The sequence below is a fragment of the Hibiscus syriacus genome, unplaced genomic scaffold (assembly GCF_006381635.1).
Source record: "Hibiscus syriacus cultivar Baekdansim isolate YM2019G1 unplaced genomic scaffold, ASM638163v2 tig00110388_pilon, whole genome shotgun sequence".
NCBI classification, from domain to species: Eukaryota; Viridiplantae; Streptophyta; class Magnoliopsida; order Malvales; family Malvaceae; genus Hibiscus; species Hibiscus syriacus.
The window spans coordinates 1,013,518-1,038,843 of record NW_024062718.1 but is presented as its reverse complement, the minus strand read 5'-3'; the positions used below and the strand labels follow the sequence as shown (position 1 = coordinate 1,038,843).

Sequence of the window (25,326 nt, the reverse complement as noted above, 5' to 3'; positions counted from 1 at the left end):
TTATGTAAAAAAAAGGTTGCCAAAGTAAAAAAAATCGTAATAGTTTGATGACCAAATAGGAAAATGATAAACCATCCCAAATACTATAATGTATCCTACAACTGATTCAAAGCTTGAAAATTCCCCCTCGAAAACATCCCATAAGAACACGAATAAATGACAGAGAAAAAGGGACATCACTGTTTTTCGTCAGCAAATTTTTCCGATAAACCATCCCAAATAACTTTAAAAAAAAACATATAGTATATTTACGGGGTAAGAATAAAACAAATTAAAATCCTACGCTTGTTCCTCTTCTTATTTCGGATTCTACGATAAAAGAAACCCTAACCGGGCCATTGCCCATCAATTCAGGTAGCTTTTACTCTTACTTTTCCAATGTTTTTACGGCTCTGGTTTAATCGATTTTCATTTCATTTTCATTTAAGGGGGAAAAATGGATGGATCGGGAGGAAGAGGAAGTGGAGTGGATAGTGTATTACCGAATTACAAGCTTGGAAAAACGCTTGGAATTGGTTCGTTTGGAAAGGTTAAAATTGCTGAGCATATTTTGACTGGTCATAAAGTTGCCATTAAGATTCTTAACCGAAGGAAGATCAAGAATATGGAGATGGAGGAGAAAGGTATTTTTTTATAAAAAAAATGATTGAACTCTTTTTTTTAATGGTTGAGTTTTTTAAGGTTTTCTTTAGTTTTTGAAGAGGGAAAAATTTTAAGACTCAGGAATATTGTTAATTAGGATGAAAAATTCGTTTTTCAGTTAACAGTTTATTAATTTAATTCTTCACAAGTATTTCCCCTTTTTGTTCGAGATATTTTTTTAAAAGTTTGTCATATTGAAAACTCGAATTTATTAGGTTCTATTTGGTTATTGTTTTCCTACTTGTAACTTTGTTTTCAGAAGAAAATAGGATAATTATTTTGAAAGACCAAGTTTCATCATTATTTATTCCTGTAGGTTGGAAACAATTTGTTGAGTAAAATTAAGAGGGGACCTTTAGTAGCTTTCTCTACTCATCTTTTTCATGAGTTCTTGCATACGGTAGTCAAATCCTATCCTATGATTGTGTTGAAATTAGATCCCTTGAATACACTGAACTATTCCTTGCAACAGTTAATAGATTTAGACCAGTTTTGGCCTAAATCTCGGATTTTTTTTTAATTATTATGTAAAAAATATATACTATTCTTTACTCATCAGAAATATACGGAAGTGTTTTCTCTTTTCCACTTTTAGTTTTCCTTTTTCAGCTTTTCTTATTGATTGATTGAAAGAGGCTTACATCTTGGTGCAGTTAGAAGAGAGATTAAAATTTTGAGATTGTTTATGCATCCTCACATCATACGACTCTACGAGGTCATAGAGACAGCAACTGACATTTTTGTGGTTATGGAGTATGTGAAGTCTGGAGAACTCTTTGATTATATTGTAGAGAAAGGAAGATTGCAGGAGGATGAGGCTCGCAACTTTTTTCAGCAGGTCTAGTTGGATATTCTTGACCATTAGTATTTATGTGCATTCTGTTTCTTGGAAATTATTAGTATTAAACTTTGTTTGGATGCCAGATAATTTCAGGGGTGGAGTACTGCCATAGAAATATGGTGGTCCATCGAGACCTTAAGCCAGAAAATTTACTTTTGGATTCCAAATGTAATGTAAAGATTGCTGATTTTGGCTTGAGCAACATAATGAGAGATGGTCATTTTTTGAAGACAAGTTGTGGAAGCCCAAACTATGCTGCTCCAGAGGTAGGAGTTTATGAATTACAATTAGTGATGAATTTCTTACCATTTATGGTCTTGAAAAAATGGAACATTATCTTCTTTTACTTGATAGAAAATTTTATATTGTTAATTTGTTATGATGACATTATCCAAAACTAATTGGATCTACATTGTTATAGGTCATCTCTGGGAAACTGTATGCTGGACCTGAAGTGGATGTATGGAGCTGTGGTGTTATATTGTATGCACTTCTTTGTGGTACCCTTCCTTTTGATGATGAAAACATTCCCAACCTCTTTAAGAAAATCAAGGTAAGAGGCATCATTTTTCATGTTTGTTGTCTGAGATGTCTCTGTTGACACTCTGATGGTAATTCTTTATTTTCAGATTATGGTCATCTGATCTTCATGTTGTTTCTCTCTTGTCAATATTCTGAACAACATATTTGACACAGGAGCTCTTTAGTATTAGGTATATCTATTATTTGTCTTATTAATTATTAGACATATAGATAGATGGTTAGGATTTTTAGTTATCTTTAGGAGTAAAACTTTATTTGTAACCCTAGTATAAAGAAGTTGTAAAACAGCTTTACAGCCAATTTTATTATTTTTCTTTGAATTAATAGACTTCAGAAACTAGAAGTTTATACAGCCCTATGTTTTTCTAAAGTTCCAACTTATATCTTACTTGTTTTTCAGCTTTCGATTTGCTTCTGTTTTCTCCCTAAACTGCATAATTTGCTTCCAATTTTGTTTCTTTCTTGAATCCTGAAAGTGCTGATAGCTTGGAATTTGCATTATTTGTCCTTCAGGGTGGCATATACACTCTTCCAAGCCATTTATCCCCTGGTGCTAGAGATCTAATCCCCCGGATGCTTGTAGTTGATCCAATGAAGAGAATGACCATTCCCGAGATCCGCCAGCACCCATGGTTTCAAGCACATCTTCCAAGATATTTAGCAGTCCCCCCACCAGATTCAATGCAGCAAGCGAAAAAGGTTGTTGATATTTTTTATGACTTGAACTCAGTTGTAAATGTACTTATTTACTGTGATATTGACCCTGAAAAGGATTCGTGTGATGTGAAAATTGACCGTTATGGTTGAATAAATATACCTAGACTGCATGTCCTTGTAAAATTCTGAACTATTGTCAGCTTTTGAACATGGTTTTCCTTCATTTTAATTCCAGAAGTTCGTTTCATGGGAAACACCTTCTGAGCACTTGTGCCATTAATGATAAAACGGGAGACTTGAATTATCCATATGTCCCTTTTGTTATTGGACCCTGGGAAATCGTTTGCTCCAAAGAGTTATTTCCTTACTTTTACCTATCCCTTAACGTCCAATTTTTGGTTGTTGACTCAAGCCTTGCCTAAATGCTTTCTGGATCATATCATAAGATTTAGCAAACCATTTAGTAGTGCCTCGACATTTGAATTCTGCTATATTAGGTATTTTGATGCTCTACTTTCTGATTGAAACATAATTGCAGATTGATGAGGAGATCCTTCAGGAAGTGGTTAGGATGGGATTTGATCGCAACCATCTGATTGAATCTCTTCGCAACAGAATTCAAAATGAGGTTTGAACTTCTCTAAACCCTTGTTTTCGTTATTTTTTGGCAGTTGCTTATTTCATTTGAGTATTTTCCAGGGAACTGTTGCTTACTACCTACTATTGGACAATCTGTTCCGGGTCTCCAGTGGCTATCTTGGAGCTGAGTTTCAGGAAACTATGGTGCATTTTTATTTTTTACTCTTTCAATTCAACGCTAACATTGCTTATCTAAAGCTGCCTCATTCATTGAATTAATTACAATTTGCGAGGAAACAAGACTCATCAATCATGATCTAATAGAGCTAACTGATCAGTGACCTATTTCTCTTACTTTACAGTATCACTATTTTAATTTTATTTTGCTGACTTTCATTTAGGGTTGGAATTCTAATTTATTTTTTTTATAAACTTTTAGGAATCTGGCTTCAACCGCATCCATCCTAATGAGCCTACAGTTCCAGCTGTTGGACACCGCCTTTCTGGATATGCTGATTATCAAGCAATGGGTTTAAGGGGACTTGAGAGGAAATGGGCTCTTGGACTTCAAGTTGAGTTTGTGATTTTCAAGTGGTTTTCCCACAGAAGTGCTTCTTTTACATTGATACTTACTACTTGTCGATAAGATTGACAATTAAGACTAGATTTAGTATGTAGGATGTGGACTACCAATAGCTGGACTACTTTTATGCACCTGAGTTTGATATTCTGTTTTTATTTTTGTAGTCTCGTGCCCATCCTCGTGAAATCATGACAGAAGTTCTCAAAGCCCTGCAAGAACTCAATGTGTGTTGGAAGAAGATTGGTCATTACAACATGAAGTGTAGGTGGCTTGCTAACATTCCCGGTCTTAATGAAGGCATGGTTAACAATGCCATGCACAATAATCACTACTTTGGGGATGAAGCAACCGTTATAGAGAATGACGGTCTTTCCAATGCTCCAAATGTTGTCAAGTTCGAAGTGCAGGTAATGTCTGATCACAATCAGAATTTTTTTTATGGAAAAAAGGTGCTAGGCTAGCTCTGCTATGTTGTAATTTATTGAAAGCCCTGATTAAAACTGTTTTTGCTGTCATGGATGTTGTCGACAGCTTTATAAAACCCGGGAGGAGAAATATTTGCTGGATCTTCAGAGGGTTCAGGGACCACAGTTTCTGTTCTTGGATCTCTGTGCTGCATTCCTCACGCAGCTCAGGGTCCTCTAGCGTGAGAAGGTTGTATCTCCAAAGACTCTTTCCAATGAATCTCCTATGATGCAACAGAATAAGAATAACTCTCTTTCCTTCTTTTTTGGTAGTTTGGAGGAAAGCTTACTTCACCTCTTCGTTTTAGAACCCTCCATTTTAGATGGGTAATTGTGGAGGCCAAGGCAATATCACTGTGTATCTGCAGGTACACAGCTTGCCTTTAACATAATTAGGGTTTCCACAATGTTTTATGGAACTAAAGGGGATCATTTTAATGAATTTTCATCAAATTACTCGGTTAAATATCAAAATGATGTTTTAATCTTTCAACTCTTTTTTTTCTAAAAAAATTCAGATCAAATCGAATTTTGTTCAACCCTATTGTTCATGGCTCGAGACCCAGAAGAATCTGGGTTTTGGTTTGAGGCACTATCGCATTCATCATGCCTGAAGGATGCATCTTGTGCCATATAATTTGGAGTTTGCCGTGTCTGGAGTTGGAGAGTTTAATTTGGTAGTTCATTGATTAATAATAAGAGAATGTTTGTTTTATTGATAGAACAGATTTTATAAAAATAAATTATATTCTTTAATAAATTAAGTTGGAAGGATTGATTTCATATTAAAATTTTATAGTATTTAATTCGGATTAGTCAATCGATAAATAGATCATATATTTACAGCTATACTAAAATATAAAAGAATTAATAACATTATTTTTAAAATATGATAATAATTTAATTATTAATTTATAATAAAAATATTGTTAAGTTAATGTATATCGATATAAATTAATTATTTTTCTCTCAGGAAAATTTATTATTTTTCTTAATATAGTTACATATATAAATAAGTTTGAAGAAACAAAAATTTGTGATATTAATATTATTTTAGAGTTATACGTACTAATATTCTGAAATGTATTTTTTCATATTAATAATATTTTATTTAAATAAATAATTTAAAAAAATTAAAGTATGGAGTAAAGTTTTATACATTTGAAAAGTAATTATAGAACAATTTTGCGCTATTACTCGAAACACTAATCATACTGACATCGTTCAGCAAACTAAAACCGAGCTCCATAATAACCACAAGCTTATACACGTGTCATCCACAGACCCCGAAACCCTCAAAAGTAATCCCACTATCTGCGTGTATTTATCATTACCCACATTATACGGGAAAGAAAAACGATAACCATAAAAGACAGAAAGCGGTGTCGTCTTGATCGCCTTCGACGTAAAAGGAAAAGGAGAATTTTCGAAAGCCACCGTTGAGCATCGATTATCTTCATCTTAGGTTTACCCTTACTCTCTCTGATTCTTTTCTCCATTAATTCAGATCAATGATTTGGCTCTTTTATCTTAATTTTACTATTTTCAGTTAAATTAAGGAGAAGAGTTTCATTTTGTAAAAAAAGAAATTAAAAGATGAGTGAAGTTTTCGAAGGATATGAACGGCAGTATTGTGAGCTATCGGCGAATCTTTCCAAAAAGTGTACGGCTGTTGGTGCTCTCACTGGAGGTTACAATTCAAATCGTTATATATATATAAACAATTTTTTTCTTTACTATATTTTGTTAATTTGTTTGTTCGGTTCTTTTTTTTGTAATATAGCGCAAGGATTCTTATGTTATTCTCTTTTTCTAATGCTCTGAAGACAGGATTTATATTTTTATTTTATACAAAAACAGAAATAATGATTAGAACGTTTAATTGGGGGATGTGAGAATGAAGAAAAGAAGATCCGATCTTCTTTATCTCTACTTCGGTTTTTAAATTTTGATTTCAATCTAATTAGTTAATAATCGTGATTTTCCCGGTGTCTATTTTCACCATAAAGTATTTATTTATTTTTATCTCTAAGGTTGTAGATTAGGCAAACGAAATAAACCTATGCCATTTGAATTTCTGAATCAGCAAAGAAGGTGAATTTCTGTTAATTGGTAAAGGTCATCTGTACAAAGTGTAAACAATGGCATAGAGCTTATATGGCTTGGATCGATTTTCATCCTGAGTCTTCATTTTTCTTTAAGTGCCTTTATCGGGCACCTATCTGGACATAGGTATAAGGATATGCCCCTCCAAATATATGAAAAAAATTAGATTAAATTAAGCATACTCGTGTTGGATACATACTTGTATCACTCATTCGAGCCCGAGTCCAAACAACTTAGGTTGAGAGTACCCTATTCAAGGGAACCAAAACGATTAAATGCATCTCTACTTGGGAACAAAAGTTGCATCTCTACTTGGGAACAAAAGTTCTAATTTTTTACTCCATTTCAAGAAAAAAAGAAGACTGTGTGGTCAACTTTGCATCTTGTATATGAATCGTGAATTTGTCAGTTCATTAGATGCTTTCTATAAGAAATTTTTCTACTTGTTCAAGCGTTTTCCTCTATAATGAGCCAATTGTTCTTTAAATTTCATAATTGTTTTTTTCTGATGTGCAGAGCAGAAGAAACAAAAACTTTCTGATATAAGAGATGGATTGGAAAATGCAGAAGCTCTGGTACCTGGTTCATTGCCTGTCTCAAATAATCCTCTTTAGTATTTCTGTTGTTTTGGGTATTGAACTTGATTCTTTTATCTTCTTTTCTCAGATTCGGAAGATGGACCTCGAGGCTAGAAGTTTGCAGCCAAATGTTAAGGCTGTACTTCTTTCTAAGTTAAGGGAATATAAATCAGATCTTAACAATGTGAAAAGTGAAGTTAAAAGAATTGCATCTGGTAATTTGAATGCAGCTGCTAGAGATGAGTTGTTGGAGTCTGGAATGGCTGATACCCTCACGGTATGTTTTGGTTCTTCTACCTGCCTTTTAAAATGCTGTAGTTTTATCACTAATCTTCTTTACTTCGAATTAACTTTTGATTACTTATATAATAAATGACTATATGATAGGCATCAGCTGATCAAAGATCGAGATTAATGACTACCACAGAGCGCTTGAATCAGAGCAGTGGCAGAATTAAGGATAGCAGAAGAACCATGATAGAAACAGAAGAGCTTGGGGTTTCAATTCTTCAGGATTTGCATTCACAACGACAGGCTCTCTTACATGCCGATAACACGGTACATATGCTATTTTTTTTACTTTACCTTTCTCACATCTTAGTTGTAATTTGATTAAAGCTCGCAATACCAAAGGCTTATTCGATAGTTGGACTTCAAATTTTCCCATCTTAAGATATAATGGTTAATTGCAAACCTTTCCAATTGCATGAACATGCTAGTCGAAGGCTTATGTGGTAATTAGACTTAAAAATTTCGAACCTTGTCGGCTGTTTTTCCTTTTCTGTTGAAGCTTCATGGAGCGGATGACAACATTGGCAAGAGCAAGAGAATTTTGACAGCAATGTCAAGGAGGATGAGCAGGAACAAGTGGATCATTGGCATCATTATTGCGGTCCTTGTCATTGCAATCGCCCTTGTTTTGTACTTCAAACTTGTTAAATAGTCAATTATTTGTATCTCTTCGCCCTCTTGGATCTATCTTGGTTTGTGGGTTTCTCCTGTGAGACGTATTTTTATTGTCCATTTTGAGTGCCAATAAAAATATATGCTTTCGTTAATTCAAGAGACATTGCATTTTCATTTTCATTTTCGTTATTCTCCTGACTTGCAATTGTGACTGTCCGTAAGATTTAATTTTCTGTTTTCTTTGGATGGATTTGGCTTAACACGCTTGTTATTTTTAGATTTTTTATACAAATTTTAATAAATAACGTTCTATTATATAAATTTTGAAATAATTTCGTATTATTATGAGTTGTTATTTTTAGTATATTATTTTTCTTCTGCCGCGTTGAGCTTTTACTCTTAGAAGTTTTTTAGGGATGGCACACGTGTATTGTTTTTATCCCCGAGTTTTAAATTGTCTTAATTTTATTACTTATTTTAAGTTTTGGGTTTAACAAGAGCATTAAACTATTAAGTCATTAATAATGTAATTACTTTTTCCTTATATGCATCGGTTTTATTATTAAATTTAGAACGTTTTAATTTTAAATCTTGAATACTAATTTACGTATCAATTTGATCTTTAGGGGGGAAATCTTTTGATCATTATTATCGAGCAATTATCATTTATCATCGCTAGAGGTGAGCGTTCGATCGAGCGAGTCGAGTAAAAAAATTTCGAGTTGTTCGAGTTGATGAGTCATTTTATAACTCGGAGTTGATTTGAAATTTTTTCGAGTCGGCTTGAGTCAAATTTTCGAGTTTCTATTTAAATTTAATTGTAAATATTTACAATATTATGACATCATTTGATTCTTATTTAAATGATATTTTATAATCATAATATATATATATATATATATTTGTATTTTTTCATATGTGATATATATATACCATACAAAGTCGAGGGACTTGACTCAAGCTTCGACTCAAACATGAAAATCAATCTACTAATTAGTAAAAATTTCAAGTTATTCGAGTTGTAAAATACAACTCGATTTGAACTTTAAATTTTTTCGAGCCGAGTTTATGAAATTACAACGCGAAGTCAATTTGAGTCGAGATTTTTTAAGTCGAGTCGAGTTTTGCTCACCTCTAATCATCGGTTGTCATTTGTGACAAGATTTGCATTGAAATGTTTGCAACTTTTTTTTTCCTTCTTGAATTGAATTTACAAAATTTACTTAGAATTGATGAAAATTCATTTCAAATTTTGACATTTTAATACTCTGATTTTTTTCAATAATTTTTCGATGATGCTTGTTTTGAGATATGTTGTTTTTCTTTTTAAAAGAATGTTTTTATTAATCGTTTGAATAAACATTTAAAATCTCTCAAATCCGGAAAAGTCTCCAAAACTCTCAAGAGAGTAGATTTTTTTTTTTGGTTTAACTTCACGGATTTTAAAAAGGATTTGAGAAAAATTAAACCAATAAAATAGATAAAGACAATGAGACGAATCTTTTAGTGTCTAAGGTATTCATAAAAATGTTAGAAAATGACGGTTTTAAATGACAACTAAAAATAAACGAAAACACTAACTTTAATGAAATAAAAGTAAAATTAAATAAAAGTTTATTTTTGACTTTCATACTAGCATCAAACTGCCATAGAAGTAACTTTAATTTTTTTTAGATCATATTCGTTTATAATGATCATGTTACGTAACTGAGATAACATAAATAATAACATAGAGGATTAATGAACGATTTGCTCTCCAAATTATATACTCTATTAAGTTATCTCTGAAGTTTTTTTTTGTTGAAAAAATATTTGACCTCCGGTATTTAATTTTGTTATAAATTTATCGTTAAACTATTAACTCTATTTAAAAGAATCGATAGTCAACAAATACATTATATTTTAATCAATGTATGACTTTACTAAAAAGAATAAATGACATATTTTCCCTCTTAAACTTTTCTAAATTTTAGAACTCTAATTATATTTAAATTTATAATTAAATCTAACATTCTTTATTATTGGTAATACCATTTTATCTAAATATAATATTATATAAGAATTCAAATGAAATTATTATATTTAAAATAATATATAATACTGGAGTAAAAGCAACTGTAGGGGATGTAGCTCAAATGGTAGAGCGCTCGCTTTGCATGCGAGAGGCACGGTGTTCGATCCCCCGCATCTCCACTTTTCCTTTCTTTTTTGTTGTTATGAATTATGATTAAAATAGGTCTGACGATGCTTTACTCTCTCAAATGCTTGAAAACAGTACCGAAATTGATGATGTGGCGATGGTTTGCTTGTCCAGTGCATGTGCCTAGATGCGGGGAGTCGGGGCCATGGGCGTGTGGTGAAGATGGTTTCAAAGGGAGAGTGCTAGTGGATATGTATGCGACGTCTGAGATGAAGGAGAAGAGTGTGGTGTCATGGACAGTTGTTTTAGATGGGGTGTTGAAGTGGGAGGATGTAGGTAACGGAATGGAGGTGTTCGATGATATGCCACACTGAAACTAATTTGCATGGGCGGTAATGGTTGTTGGTTATGTAGGGAATGGATATAGCAAGAAGGGCTTTTTGCTTTTGAGTCGGATGTTATTTCATTGGGGGTTTAAATTGAATTACACAATATTTTGTTCTTTACTGTCAGCTTGTGCACAGTCCAGAGACGTGGTGATGGGCAGATGGGTTCATGCTTATGGCTTGAAGACAATCGAGATGGAGATGGATATCATGGTGGAAACTGCCATGCCGGATATGTTTGCAAAATGTGGGAGGGTAGATACTGAAATCAAAGTTTTCAAGTGCATGCCACGAAGGTCATGGAATGCTATGATTAGTGGATTAGCTATGCATGGACGAGGTGGTGCTGTGGTCGAAATGTTCCAGCAGTTGATTAAGGAAGTCAGGGCGGATGATTTAACCCTTCTTGCTGTTCTAAGAGCCTGCAGTCATTCTGGCATGATAGGTCAAGGATCTTATTATTTTGATAGTCATAATGTGTATGCATTGGCAGGGAAGCAAGACAAAGCGAATGCTCTTCGGAAAGCTTGATTGCAGTTTATTGCAGGTGATAACTCACACACAAAACCCCGGGACAATTGTATCATGTTAGAAGGTATGATTCGAAGATTGCTGTCAGCTGGATATGTTCTTAATCCAGTTGCGCAAGTGTTTCCTGGTTCTAAGCACAAAGCCTGGTAAACCTCTATATTTTCAGGAACCGTGCCATGACTGCCATTAAGATTGTTTCGAAGATCTATGATCGGGAAGTCGTAGTCCGAGATTGGAACCGGTTTCATTGTTTTAAGGAGGGATCATGTTCCTGTTGTGATTTCTGGTGACAATGACCAATAATCTAACATTGAAAGAACCAACTTCTGAAATAGGCTAAACATTGAAATTTTGGATGATGTCAAAAATGTTGCTCTTTCTATCCCCTGAATGCAAGATGTGTATAATCTTTTCATTGTTTTGGTATTTGGTTGAAATAAAATTCGGTATTTCGTCTTCATTTTTCCCATTGTTATTATCGAACCAACGGACCAAATAATTTGATTGAATTAAAATACCAATATTTAAAGGGTTTGATATCCATTAAAATTATCTGAACGAAGGAAAATCGAGAAATCTCCTTTAGCAACAACTAAATAATTATAAAAAATATATATATATGAGAACCAATTGAAACGGCAGGGGATGTAGCTCAAATGGTAGAGCGCTCGCTTTGCATGCCGGAGGCACGGGGTTCGATCCCCCGCATCTCCATATTTTTAGGGGTTCTGCTTCTTATGTCAGGGTATAAAGTTCCTTCTACGTCGACTGTGAAATGAGATTGATCAACAATATTATTAAGCCCTTGGAGTTCCCTTCTTGTCTGCAAGATGAGCATGATTTCCGGTACAAATTGGAAAGTTTTGTTAGTTCAATTGCTTTTCGTTCGCTGCTTACAGTGTCAAGCCCCGGTCGACCCAATATGGGTTGGGACAACCTGAAAGATGCCCATTCCTTATCGTAATCATGAATTCTAAACACCGTTTTCAGCTCAGTTGCACTTGTGTGTTCCATATGTAAGCAAGCAATGAACCTCCAAAACCCAAGCTTGAACTGGGAAATAATGTAAATGAGGCAGCTACAAAATCTATTAACTCAATGCTAACCCTGCTTAGCATCTATGCTCAAACCTTCCTAGAAATCACGCGTTTTTCCATTCCATCCCATTCTTGCAGTTCTCATATGGTCTCCGGAAAGTGACGAGTTTTAATGGCCAGTTTAGCCATGTTTTTCGCAGTCGTCTAAAAGCTATTTGAATAGATCAGTACTATAAACCAGTAAATACCTTCAAATTGTGTCTTTGCGTAGTTTAAACAAGCATGATAGAGCTTAAAGTTAGTATTTTCAAATTATGTCATCTATAATATGGGTTCAAGAAAATTCAATATTTGGAGTAAGATAGCTTATTCTCCAACGTGAAAACCAATAAATCGAGAAATTATTTCATGAACTCTGTTCACCACCTCATCAATTGCTCCTATCTAATTAAATGACTAGCAATCACATTTACTTTTCATAACATATATCCTTATTAAAATTTTCATTTCATTAATATCCTTCTTTATCTCATCCTCTCCAATCTTCAAGCATCAAATCTCCGTATTTTATTCTACTCTTTTTTTTTATTTACTAATGTAACCTAGATTTAAAAATCATTAGTTATTTTTTTAGATTTCTTTCAAATTTATTATTATTTATCATATATTTTTTAATTTTTTTTCTTAACCAACAAAAAAATCATGAGTTACAGGTGTCCCAACTGAAAATGCTGCTATATCGCCAATGGCTCGCCCCGAATGATCTATTTCATGTGTTATTTCATTTGATAGGTAAATATAGTCTCACTTCGACGATATGCATTAATGGGATCTTAAAACTTGAACACATGAAAAAACAACATTGCGGTCGCTATCAAACTTGCCCCAATCTTCATTGGTGTTTTTCCTTCCGTCTTAAGCCTTGAAATAGACCATTCGGAACGAACCATTGGTGATGTAGCAGCATTTCAGTTAGGGCACCTATAACACTCTCGTCGGCGACCTCTCTACTTTGGCGAGTGCTTCTCTCTTGGTCTAGTTTTTCTTTGCTCGAACCGACGACAATAGAGGACTTGTCGCCACTTGCTACACTAGTATAAAAGGATCCTGCTGAGAAGGATGCGAAGGCCTTTGGTATGATAAAAACATACAAAATCAAATATACGTACGAAAGATAAATAATAAGTGATTTATCTTAGATAAAAAGAATGACTTATGCTATTTAATAATACGGATATCAACAATAATATATATCATGTGATATGATCTTATTAAAAATCTTACCATAAAAACACAATGTGATCAAATCTAACGGAGTGTACAATATAGCATTATTGGATCATTAGAAACATTTATTAGGCAATTCAGTATCACAAAATTTGATTAAAGAAACAAAAATTGGATAATATATCTTTTACTGCCTCTTATATGACAACATTACTTAACATCTTTAAGCAGTTATATTTTAATCTCGAACACTAACTTTTTTTAATAAAAAAAAGCCAAAAGAAAGTCATTCATATGCAACTAATTGAAACTTTGAACCATATTGAGTAAAATAAGCTCTTACTATAAGATATCTAAATATATGTTTAATTTCATTCCAACATCTACAATGTCACAATCCACATGAACCTACAAAATACTGTTCACTTCAGCCTGCTGTTATTTTTAAATAGTTTCACTTTTATTTTATATATTTAATATTAATATAATCTTTTAATATTAAATTTCATTATTAAAATATTAATATTTAAAATATAATATTTTTGATGCGATCCAAGTTGCCTTAATTGTTGAAGGACCTACTGTTATTTCTTGAGATCTTGATTCATTATTCCTTGATATCTTGAGTTTAAATACTGCAAATACTAATAGTATGAGCATACATTGTTAAATATTTAAGAATATTTGAACAAACATCGCCTTATATTTATGATAGATTTATAAAAAAATTAAAAAATTTCATACGAAAAAAACAAACTTATAATAATCTATATATATAATATATCAACTTTTATCTTTACTTCATACCATTATTTTCTTCATATTCAAACAGAAACTGAAATTCCTTTTTCTGAATTACGGTATGTGATATTCCTGCTTAAGCTTGTTTGTGTGAAAATTTGATGGCGGAAACAAACATTTATAGAACAGAAAATGGATCCCCCATTGATGGGATTACAAACAAAGTTTCAACTTATTAATGCCAGAAAACTTCAACGCCAATTGAAACATCGAAATAACTTTTAAAGGAGGGAGGGGCTATGAGCGCCCATTATATGCTACCCAGTGCCTGCAATACATCAGCCTTCAAATCTTCAAAGTCTTCAACTCCGAAGCTGAAACGAACCAAGTTATCCTCAATCCCGTACTTGCGCCTCTCCGCTTGGCTAAGGTCCCTGTTTCATAATCAAACATATCATGTCAAAACAAACACAAGGACGATCTCCATCTATGTCCAAAGTTCCTAACAATCCTATTTAATAACATAACATTATATCAATCTGCACTAAATATCGAGTCCATTAGAGGGATAAACTCAAGCAGTACGGATCCATACATAAGACGCAAATAGTGCCATACCAATAGGACATTATAGCCGGCTGATCGACAATGCTTTCACAGCCACCAAAGGATGGAGCAATGTATGGAATCTTCAATGCATCAACAAACTTGATGGTGGTCATCAAGTCTCCATCCACCTGAATGATTTAGTAGGCATCAACTTCATTCAATTTTAAAGATGAATTTCCAAGGTACAAGGTTACAGTAGTTAAAGAAAACAAACCTCGAAACTGACCACACCACCAAAGCCAGTCATTTGCTGCTTGGCAATTTCATGTTCTGGATGACTTGGCAAACCCGGATAATACACGCGTCTCACCTGCCATTGATATTTAATAAGCCAAGAGAATAGGTAATTTTCCAAATTGAAAGAAGTCATAAATGATAAATCAGATAAATACATAGTTATAAAATAAGACAACACCAACAGCTAGGCGGTTATTCAACCAGTTATACCATGCAAACACAACATGCAACCAACAGACAACAGTTGAGACATGTTACCGCTGGGAACCAGATGCAACAGCACTATCACAACTATTGAAACTTGAAAGTATATCAACAGCACTATCATATCTATTGGAAATAATCATTGAAACGTCAAAACCCAACAGCAGCCAACTTGATTCACATGCTCATCTTCACTTTTTTTAAAAAAACTGACTTCAGTTTCTTTAGAATTTTTGCCCATTTCTGGTCCTTAATTTGAGTTGCATCAGATGGAATGTACATATACAATAATGGAGAAGGGAATGTCACATAAATACATACCCTAGGATGTGCCTCTAAAACTTCGGCCATCCTTAATGCTGTTGAATTATGTTGCTGTACACGAAGATGTAGCGTCTTCATGCCTCTGATGATTAGGTAAGCGGCATTCTGTTTATATGTAGCAAACAATACATATTACTTTGTGAACCTGGTAACAAATAATGGAGAACTACTAGGGCACAAATCTTTGAAGAATAAGGTGGAAGTTATTAAAGCATCTCTTAAAATAACACAACATATTCTTCTTAGACAAGAAGCCCGACCTACCACCTTTAGATCCAGCACTCTTGACCGAATATAATTACCAAATAAAATCTACTTCAAGGCTAAGGCAGACAAATATGTATGTTCTGACATGAGACACTGAAACTACTAGATCAAGATTCAGGTAAGGACAACTCACCGGGTTGAGAGTACCACCCAAAATATGATGCAAAGTACGAATTTCAGTAACCAACTTCTCTGAACCACTAATGCAACCAGCAAGAACCTGTGAAATGGAGAATTACACATTTCTTGTTTGAATACATGATAACTGGCAGCAAGAATGGATTTCAAACCGACTAAATTAACAAGAGCAAGTGCTTACATCATTGTGGCCCCCAATGAATTTTGTTGCAGAGTGCAAAACTAGATCAGCACCAAGGGCCAGGGCCTTCTGGTTAAGAGGTGTAGCGAAGGTACCATCAATGCAGACAAGTGCTCCTTTGCTGTGACACATCTTTGAAACTTTTTCTATGTCAACACATCTTAGGAAAGGGTTTGTGGGAGACTCGGTAAAGAAAAGAGAAACCTGAACAGAATCATAATTCACTCTCAACTCAGGATGAGCTGTCATTTCCAAAGTTACCATAAAAGACAAATCTAGAAAACAAGGGAAACAATTCTGTCCCACTGACTTTGTTCTCGTTGAGTGCAGCCTCCAGGCCATCAACATCTGCAGGGTCAATAACAGTAACCTGCATATTGATGACAGCGAAAAAACTCAATTAGATATTTCAACAAGACAAGCATTAATATTGCTAGTTTACTGCATACAACATTATGTTCTTATTGCACTTCTCAATGTTCTCATATATATTAAAAACCCAATAAAGGAATTCTTATGAATATAAACTTTTACTCTATAAATAAGATAATTTAGGAGCACACTCTTTTGGTAGAAGCAATTGATGAGGCCTTGGGTTAATGGCAAGGAGACTATGGGAACTTTCAGGTAACAAGTTCAAGTTCCACAAAGAGTGGGTTTGGCATTTGAATATAACCGTCTAGATGTATTCTGGTTTGTTAGTTGGCTAATTCAGTTAATTTGGTAATATATGGATTTAATGATTGATCATGATTGTAACCTCTGGTAAAGTTGTAATGTTTTAAAAAATTATATATGCACAAATTGGTAGAAGAAATTTCAACATCACCTCCGTCTATAAAACAAGAATGTAACAAAACCCTGGCATTTCACTCAACAAGATCCTTAAAAAACAATAGAATGACAGAAAAGAAACAAGAACAAATTGAAGTCATACCGAGATTCCCATTTTAGGCAGAAAGTTCTCAATGAAAATCCTAGTTTCCGGTAGCAATCTGTTGTTGTCACCATATGTCCCCCAGCAGGGACTAATGCCATCAGCATGACTGTGCTAGCACACATACCAGATGCCATAATCAGGGTTGATTCAGCCCCCTCAAGTGCACTGAACCAAAGGAAGATTGCCTTATGAATGTTTCAACTCCATTTAAGCAGCCAAAAAGTACAATAGAAAATATGATAAAAAAAGAAGGGCCAAACCTTATCTTCTCCTCCGCTACGACTGTAGTCGGATTTCCATACCGCCCATATTCAAAACTTGTATGACGTTTCTCCTGTAGCAAGATCACATAGAACATTGATCCACTGAAATTCATAGGTCATACATCAAATGCTTCTAAGAACTTGACCTTTCATCTCTAGATTACGCATTAACTGAATAAGCAAAAGGAGTCTGTTTGCATTGTATTTTGGAAAATATTAACACATGGTACTCTGACCATGACAATGGCTACTTACATATAGTGAACCAAAACCTTACCAAGTAAACTAATTGATCAATGCAAACATTAAACGTCATGATAACAGATATATTGATGTTATTATTATACCTTGAAGTCAATGAGCTCTTGAGTTTTCTTAAAGAAGTAAGCAGAAGTATTAACCACTGGAGTGGTAATTGCATCAGTAACAATACCGCGACCTAATCTTTCACCTGCAAAATAAAAAAATAATAATTAAAAAACAGAAATAGAAGCAAAATCATTTTAGATAATTATTGTCACGAAAATGTAAGGATCTAATGAGAGAAAATAAGAGGAAACAACAAATAAATAATTAATAACTCCATGATTAAACCTGGATAAAAATGAATCTTAAACAATTTCGTAACATACACTAATTATTGTAATGATCAAATTACTAATTATCTCGAAAACGTGAACCTAATTTTGCGGCACAAGTATAGTTTTCTCTCATTTTCCTTTCAAAATAAAAACTTTTTCAAGAAAAAGAAAACATTAAAAATAAATAAATAAATTTCAAATTTCAGTAAAATAGAAAATGACTAATTCAATTACCAGCATGAACAGTGATGCTCCCATCGGAGCTCAAAAACGATGTCGTCGAATTATCTGAACCTCCAATCTGTACACTACCGTTGTCAACACAACCTTCTACACCAGCCACGTCATCATTGACTGTGACGGTGACGGCGGCTGCAGCTGCCTGAGCAGAAGCAACAGCAGCCGCCGATGAGGGGGAATCCGAGTCGGGACCATTCGACCACGAAGAAGCGACGATTTGCGCAACACCGATATTGCTGCAGTTGCGGCGAGCCTTGACGCTGAGCTGGCGCACGAAATTTGGCGGGAAGCGAAAGATCAGGGACGACAAACCACGGCTACTGATACCTCCGGCATAAAGTGACGACGCCGTCACCCTTCGGGTGGACGCAACACGAGGCTTGTCCCCGATCGGCGCACCAGAGAAGTCGGGATCCGGACGGCAGTCAAATGAAGAATGAACATTAAAAACCCTAGGAGTAAACGAACATGAGGAGACCGCCATTTGTTTCTCTTACCAAATAACCAAATTTCTCCCTTTCCTTCCGCGACTTCTCCGAAATGCGAAGTGGCTCCCTTTTCAACACTACCTTAAGATCGAACTGGTTAAATACGCGAATTCCGTTGTCGTTTTGTGGATTATTTGTTTTTGAGTTTGTTTTCCATTTTAACTAGGGTTAGATTTAGGGTTTTGTGGATATTGGTTTACTTGATAACGTGGCGGATATACAATGGTTGGACCCTGAATGCCTGTTTACAACATCCCAATTTCCTTGCGTTCTCCTATTTTTTTCATCATACATTCCCTTGTAATCAACTATAAGCATATACCTTATGTTTATTGGGATACCCAAGCTTTCTTTCTTTTCCTTGTTTTTTTTTTTATCTTTACAAAGTATTATATTTTTTTATATTAATTTTAGTATTAATCATCGACAGTTGATATTTACTATTTCTTTTTTTATATATTATTTTTTCTTATTTTTAAATTTTTGACAACTGATTATCAGAAATGCTATGGCTTTTGACAATATTAAGGATTTTAGTCATCCTATTTTGAATAATGGAAGCAATATTTTTAGAGGCGTGAGAGCTGTGAGGGGGATTGGGTCCAATTTTTGGTCGAGTCCACAGTTGGGATAGATTAAATTGAACACTGATGGTGCTCGGAGTGAAATAGATGGTCGAGTGTCGTATGGTGGAGTGATTCGTGATCATCCAGGCAGTTAGCGAGCTGGTTTTTCAAAGTTTATTGGGATTTGTTCGGTTTTGGAGACGGAATTTTGGGGTATCTATGTTGGTATGCTTGTAGCATGGGAACTTGGTTATAGAAAATTGGTGATTGAATCCGATAGGCGACTGTTCGGCAGGGAGCTCCCACCATTCTTTTACATATTCGAGCGTGGTGTCATCATCACTGGACTATCAAATTTCAGCACGTGTGACGTGAAGGGAATCATGTGACTGATAAAATGGCCAAATTAGCCATATCTAATAATTTTGAACTTTTCCAATTTACTGATCCACAGTTGGAGGTTCGTGGTTTGTTGCTTATCCATAACAGTCACTTAGTTGTAATCCTGGTTTAATTTCATTATTTAAACAAAAAAAAATTAATAACTTAGTCTTTATGTATGTTTTCCACATTTTCGATCATTTAGTCGTTATTTTCATTTATCATTTTTTTTTCTTATGATTGAATTTGACATCGTCACGAATAATTAAGATAGCGTTTATTTTTTATCATGTTGATCTTCCATGGTTTGGATACTCGAATTAGATTCGTATATGCAATTTGTATTCGTGAATAATTAAAAATATGCATTCTCCCAGGATCCACTCCTCTCTCAAGTTGGACTCTGATCAATCAATAATTTTATGTTTAAATCATAAAGAGTTAATCACAAATCGTCAACATATCCACCTTTGTTTCTATCATGTTTATCATCATAAACTACAATCTCACCGGTTATACATTGATAATTTTATTAAATAAATTTATGATGTAATAATAAAATTATCTTTATTAGAATAAAATAGTAAATGATATTTGATCTCAAAATTAATTTTTAGATAATTTTCTGCCTTTCTTTATAATATTTTAAAGTATACCAGTTGATTGACGATGGAGACAGTAAAGCCGCCTGGACCTTGTTCAATGTCTTTGGTTTCACATTTGCAAAGATTTTATAATTTCAAGTCTCAAAATAATTTATTGTTGTCGTTTTCAGCAGCACGTCAAAAATATTTTATAATTAGGTTCACCTAATCAGTGTTGATATTTATCCAATAAATTTTAGGGTAAAGTAAATAAATAATTTTCGATTATAGGATGTTGTTTTGTTAAGTTTCTTAATTATTAAATATTATAAAATATGATTATTCATATGTTTTAAACTTGTCTTTTTCGTTAAAATTTGGCGTATGATAAAATTTGATCAGAGACTCTCAACTCTAGATATTATTCTTTTACATATAAATTTAGCGTAAATATAAAGTAGTATATGATTAGAGACTCTCAATTTTTCTAATAATGAATATTAATACTTATGACATATACGATACTTTTATTTTAAAATATTAAAAAGATAAAAATAAATTATTTAATCACTTAAATAATTTGATTGAAGAATGCGTTGAAGAATTTTAATAGTTATATAGGCGTCTAGGTAAAAAGACAGAAGAAGGGTAGGTAAACCTTAATAAAATAATTAAATAAATTTCGAAAGCGATTTTTTCTTTAAATAATAATCTTTGCATGGAAGCGAACTTAATATCAGAACCCTTTTAATAATCGATTAATTTAATTGAATATTATAATAATTTTTTTATTCAAATTTATTCTAATATCCAAATATAAAGTTTTATTTCATTAAACTAACTTATAATTTTTTTATTTCTTTTCATTTACTGAAAAATATATGGTTTTCACATGGTTATTAAGATAATGACGTTGACAACACAGATAATAGGTACAACTCCATATTTCTAAACTTTATATCATTCATCAAGTGAATTATTATTTTTAAATATAAAAAATAAACTATAATTTACTTAAAAAATTAAGAAGAAACCATTTAAAAAGAAGAAAAAAACTTTATTTTATGTTATGAATATTTTATTTATTTAGGTGAATGTTTATTATAATTAAAATATTATGTGTTAAATACAACTTTGATGTACTTTATTATCAACAAATATCCCTCCTAACTAAAGTTTTATATGATATATATTCTTTATGTTTATAAATATGAAACTTAAAAAAATATTATATACAATTCATATTAAGATAATAACACAAATTTCTATTCTTATTCTTAATGTCCTCTTCTTATTATTTTATTATTCTTATTTCTTAAAACATTATCAACACGTTTTATTCAAAAATAATAATATATATGTACCATAATATATGGCATTAATGTTTGAAAAATCTCTTTGAACATGTGAACGCCATACAAGTGTACTCATGATTTAACGGTGGTCCATGAGTTAGGTAGAGCTCCTTTGCATACAGTATGCCTCAACAACTATCCCAGAAGGCCAGAATCTCGTAAATCAGATCGTCTCCCGTATTATTTTTGAAAAGAATAACTGTGAAATTTCTTTATTTAGATAATGTGAGTAATTAGATTTAAAATTATTTATATATTTATTGCATATCATCTGTAAATTAAATTATAAATATTTATTACTGTAATCCATTATTAACATTTTATAAAATAATTTTAATTAGAAATTTAATTAGATAAAATTATCCGAATAAACATAACATGGGTACTCTAAGATGATTATCTTATAGTCAATAATCTCTAGAATAATTGGTTAAAAGCTCTCGGTTGACATCTCTTTTCTTACTTTGGGTTATAAATTCAATAGTCATTAGTAGTAAATTTCTCCTTCCATCCTTCCCTTAGATAAAAAATGTTCAAAAAATTAAAAAATAATTATCTTTTATTTCCATTAAAAATTTTAAAAAAACGAAGAAAATTGTTTGATAATATTTAGTAATCTTATTTTATTAAAAATATTTGATCATTTAAAGTATATTTTTTATTAGTATGTGGTGATTATAAAATATCATATGTTTATAATTTTTTTAGTCATTAATAACTACCCTACAAACACAACTGCTCGAAAATAAGACCTCATGAAAGAACAATACTCATTTTAATCACCGATGTTACTCAATAAGTCCAATTTAATATATATATATATATATATATATTAAATATCATGAAGCGATTAAAATGTAATATCTATTCAATTTTTAACTTATTTATAATATATATATATATATATATATATATATATATATATATAATAAATACAATTATTCGGGTTTAAATTAAAAAGAATATTTGTTTTTACTGGAAATATCCCTTGATAAATAAGTTAAATCCAGACAAACCAACGAACCTCTTTATTTAATGACAGGTTTTATGTTATGTCATACGAGAACTATATGGCTCAAACTTTTATCAACGTCCTTGGTTCACGCACTCAATTTTATAATAGTAGGCACGAATCAACTGAGCCTTATATTTACTCCATATATATAAAAAAGAAATTTTATAATATTGTAATTCAATAATTTTGTGTACGATTAGTATTTTTAATTTAACGATTAAATTTTATGTTCCATTTATATAGATCATATATAAAAAGTTTTCAAGTAAATCAACAAAAATTAATTATTTAATTTATATATAAAAATTCAAAAGTAAAATAAAATATTAGCAAAACGGTATCATAGATCAACACAATAAAGATATTAGATTAATTTAAAAAATTACATATATAATAAATATGATTATATTTTAATTTAACAATTGAATTGTTTAAATATTAACAGTACAGAAAGTTATTGAAGTGTATAAATGAATCACTTTAATTTTACATTAATATAAATGAATCTCTCCGGATATAAAAATATAGATCAAATTATTTTTATTATATCACCAAAAAATTATATTAGAAAAAATTCAATAAATATAAAGATGATTTTAAATTACATTTTTATTATTAAAAGTAAAATTAATTGGTATATTTAAAATTAAAATATTTATAATTTATATTTAAAAATATTTTGAATATATTTAAGATCACTTCGTCAATCTAATATGAATTAAAAAAGAGAAAATCGCTTCAGTGACCAAAAATGCCTTATAATATACGATTTTAACCAACTTTTTCCGGATTTGCCAAAATGACCAACAAAATCGCAATGCGATCGCTAATTCGCAACGCGATCTCCATTATCGCAAATTCGCGTTGCATTTCGCGTTGCGATAGTTGGAAATCGCGTTGCGATGGTCTACAGTGTCGTTGCGATTTTCTCAATTCGCAATGCGAATAAGTAAATCGTAACGCGAATTGGAAAAATCGCAATGCGATACTGACTATAGCAATGCGATACTTACTATCGCAATGCGATAATACAAAATCGCAACGAGATACTGACTTTCGCAACGCGATTCTGACTTTCGCAACGCGATTTACATAGCGCCATTCGTATTAACGCGTATTTTTTTTCAAATTCCAAACACGAATTTTTTCTTAATAAATCGGAAACTGAACCGTCCACAGTAATCGCAACTCATAACCTCAAACCCAAAATCACAACACTCAGTCCCATCTCCATCTCTCACTCTCTACGGCGAAATCCGTCCCCATCTCCGAAGATTTCCGTCCCCATCGCCGGCGAAATCCCTCACAACCATTCACAGTCAAAAATCCCTCACAATCATTCAGAAATAGAAAATCAACCTCCGAGGGTTAGTTTTTTTTTTTTTTATTTGAAATTTTTGCATTATTTTAGGTTTTTCATATTGAGATTGATGATAAGTTTACTGGTAATTTCAATAATAGATTAACCATTTCACTTAGATTTCTTATTAAATTCATTCGATTGCTGTCAATACTGCTAAACTGTTTAGCCTGTGAAGTTAGTATTTGTCTTTGTTTTGTCTTTTGGTTGAAGTAATGCAGAAGAAGAATAGTTTCGAGAATCAAAATCGCAACGCGGAAATAACTATCGCAACGAGAGAATCGCAACGCGAAATGAAAAACGCAACGCGAAACAAAAATCGCATTGCGATTTTCATTTCGCGTTGCGATTCTCTCGTCGCGATAGTCATTTCGCGTTGCGATTCTCTCATTGCGATAGTCATTTCTGCGTTGCGATTCTCATTATCTCGTTGCGATTTTCATTTCAACCAAAAGACAAAACAGTGTTGCAAATTTTAGTTTCAAGAATAAACTACTATTTATGTTTATTGTTTTTGGTATATCTTGACAGTGTAGTTTTTGGTATATCTAACTTGGTATGTTTATTGTTTTTTTGTAGAAATTTTTTTCGGCTTCATTGACATTAAGGAATAAAGTTAGCCTAGCCACTACAATTGCTTCGAAGCTTTCACCTGCACAAAGAAAATTGTTTGAAGAAACCTGCTTCGGGCCATGGCTAAGAGTACAGCATCCGGGTGGAGATGCTAGTTTGACCCATTTGTGGCTTCAGACCATGACTAGCGATCTACCCGACAGTATACAACGTGGTGAGGAAGAGATATGGTTTCATTTTCCACCGGCGTATACTTGTTTTGGGCGGAAGGAGTTCTGCTTAATCACTGGTCTACGATTCGGACACGATGATGTAGGCCGGTACACTCGTCATATCACCCGCCCATCATGGTTATCCAGGGTTTTTTCTGATGAGTCAATAGAGAAGCCGAACTTACACGTCGACGACATGAAGAAATTGTTTAATAAGAAAGATGGTTTTACTCGGATGAATGACGTCGATGTTGTCCGAGTGTGCCTTCTACTACTTTTGTATGCCGACTTTTTAGGCAGAGAGGCCAGACAACCTATTCCTCAGGAGCTAATATTATTGGTAGAGGACTTAAATGCATGGAATCTGTTTCTGTGGGGTTCGTATATATGGAAAGCTACCTGGACTAAGTTGTCGTCTGCCTTTGATGACCGCAAAAGTTTGCGGGGCGATGGGTCGAAATACACTTTGTCAGGCTTTGTTTGGGCCTTTAAGGTAAGAATTTCTATATAATGTTTTCAAAATTATAATTAATTATTTAACAATTACTAATGTTTGTTATTATATTGTTTATAGATTTGGATATTCGAGGCCTTTCCCGCCATGAAGACATATGCAATAAAAACTTCAAATGATATTCCCAGGGCTATTTCCTGGAAGAGGAAACGTCTGTTGGATTGGGAAGACTTAATACCATATGCGACAATAAATAATGTAAGTTAACACAAATACTATCATATATAAACAAGTTATTAATAGTAGACGTTTAACTTTGTTTGAGTTTTTATATTTTTAGGAGGCCAACATTCCATTAATGAGACTGACACCCACGGAGGCTGAGCTTGCCAC

General features: G+C 32.9%; 3 protein-coding genes, 2 non-coding genes and 1 pseudogene across 7 annotated transcripts; 5 read left to right on the top strand and 1 right to left on the bottom strand.

Moving 5' to 3' along the window:
* The first annotated feature begins 275 nt into the window (after positions 1-275).
* LOC120122873 (SNF1-related protein kinase catalytic subunit alpha KIN10-like) lies at positions 276-4,733 on the top strand. Its single transcript, XM_039141912.1, has 11 exons — positions 276-354; positions 429-623; positions 1,296-1,480; positions 1,567-1,749; positions 1,905-2,036; positions 2,540-2,725; positions 3,222-3,311; positions 3,383-3,466; positions 3,702-3,833; positions 4,010-4,252; positions 4,377-4,733. The coding sequence occupies exons 2-11, from the start codon at positions 437-439 to the stop codon at positions 4,488-4,490; spliced, it is 1,536 nt and encodes a 511-aa protein (XP_038997843.1). The 5' UTR covers positions 276-354; positions 429-436; the 3' UTR covers positions 4,491-4,733.
* Positions 4,734-5,656: 923 nt separating this feature from the next.
* LOC120122874 (vesicle transport v-SNARE 13-like) lies at positions 5,657-25,326 on the top strand. Of its 3 annotated transcripts, none has more exons than XR_005516130.1 (8): positions 5,657-5,737; positions 5,862-5,999; positions 6,932-6,990; positions 7,082-7,270; positions 7,381-7,551; positions 7,784-8,011; positions 11,952-11,959; positions 25,313-25,326. XR_005516130.1 is itself a non-coding variant. In XM_039141913.1 (6 exons), the coding sequence occupies exons 2-6, from the start codon at positions 5,906-5,908 to the stop codon at positions 7,934-7,936; spliced, it is 666 nt and encodes a 221-aa protein (XP_038997844.1). In that variant the 5' UTR covers positions 5,657-5,737; positions 5,862-5,905; the 3' UTR covers positions 7,937-8,079. The 3 variants fall into 3 exon arrangements, 1 of the variants encoding a protein (XP_038997844.1); XR_005516131.1 differs by having other exon boundaries at positions 5,658-5,737; positions 5,852-5,999; XM_039141913.1 differs by lacking the exons at positions 11,952-11,959; positions 25,313-25,326 and having other exon boundaries at positions 7,784-8,079.
* TRNAA-UGC lies at positions 10,020-10,092 on the top strand. Its single transcript has one exon. It is a non-coding gene; the product is annotated as a tRNA-Ala (tRNA).
* LOC120123064 (pentatricopeptide repeat-containing protein At5g15340, mitochondrial-like) lies at positions 10,144-10,956 on the top strand. The gene is made up of 2 exons (XM_039142063.1): positions 10,144-10,375; positions 10,553-10,956. Exons 1-2 carry the CDS (start codon positions 10,144-10,146, stop codon positions 10,954-10,956), a joined length of 636 nt encoding a protein of 211 aa, XP_038997994.1.
* Positions 11,598-11,670, top strand: TRNAA-UGC. Its single transcript has one exon. It is a non-coding gene; the product is annotated as a tRNA-Ala (tRNA).
* Positions 14,124-18,524, bottom strand: LOC120122872 (annotated as a pseudogene).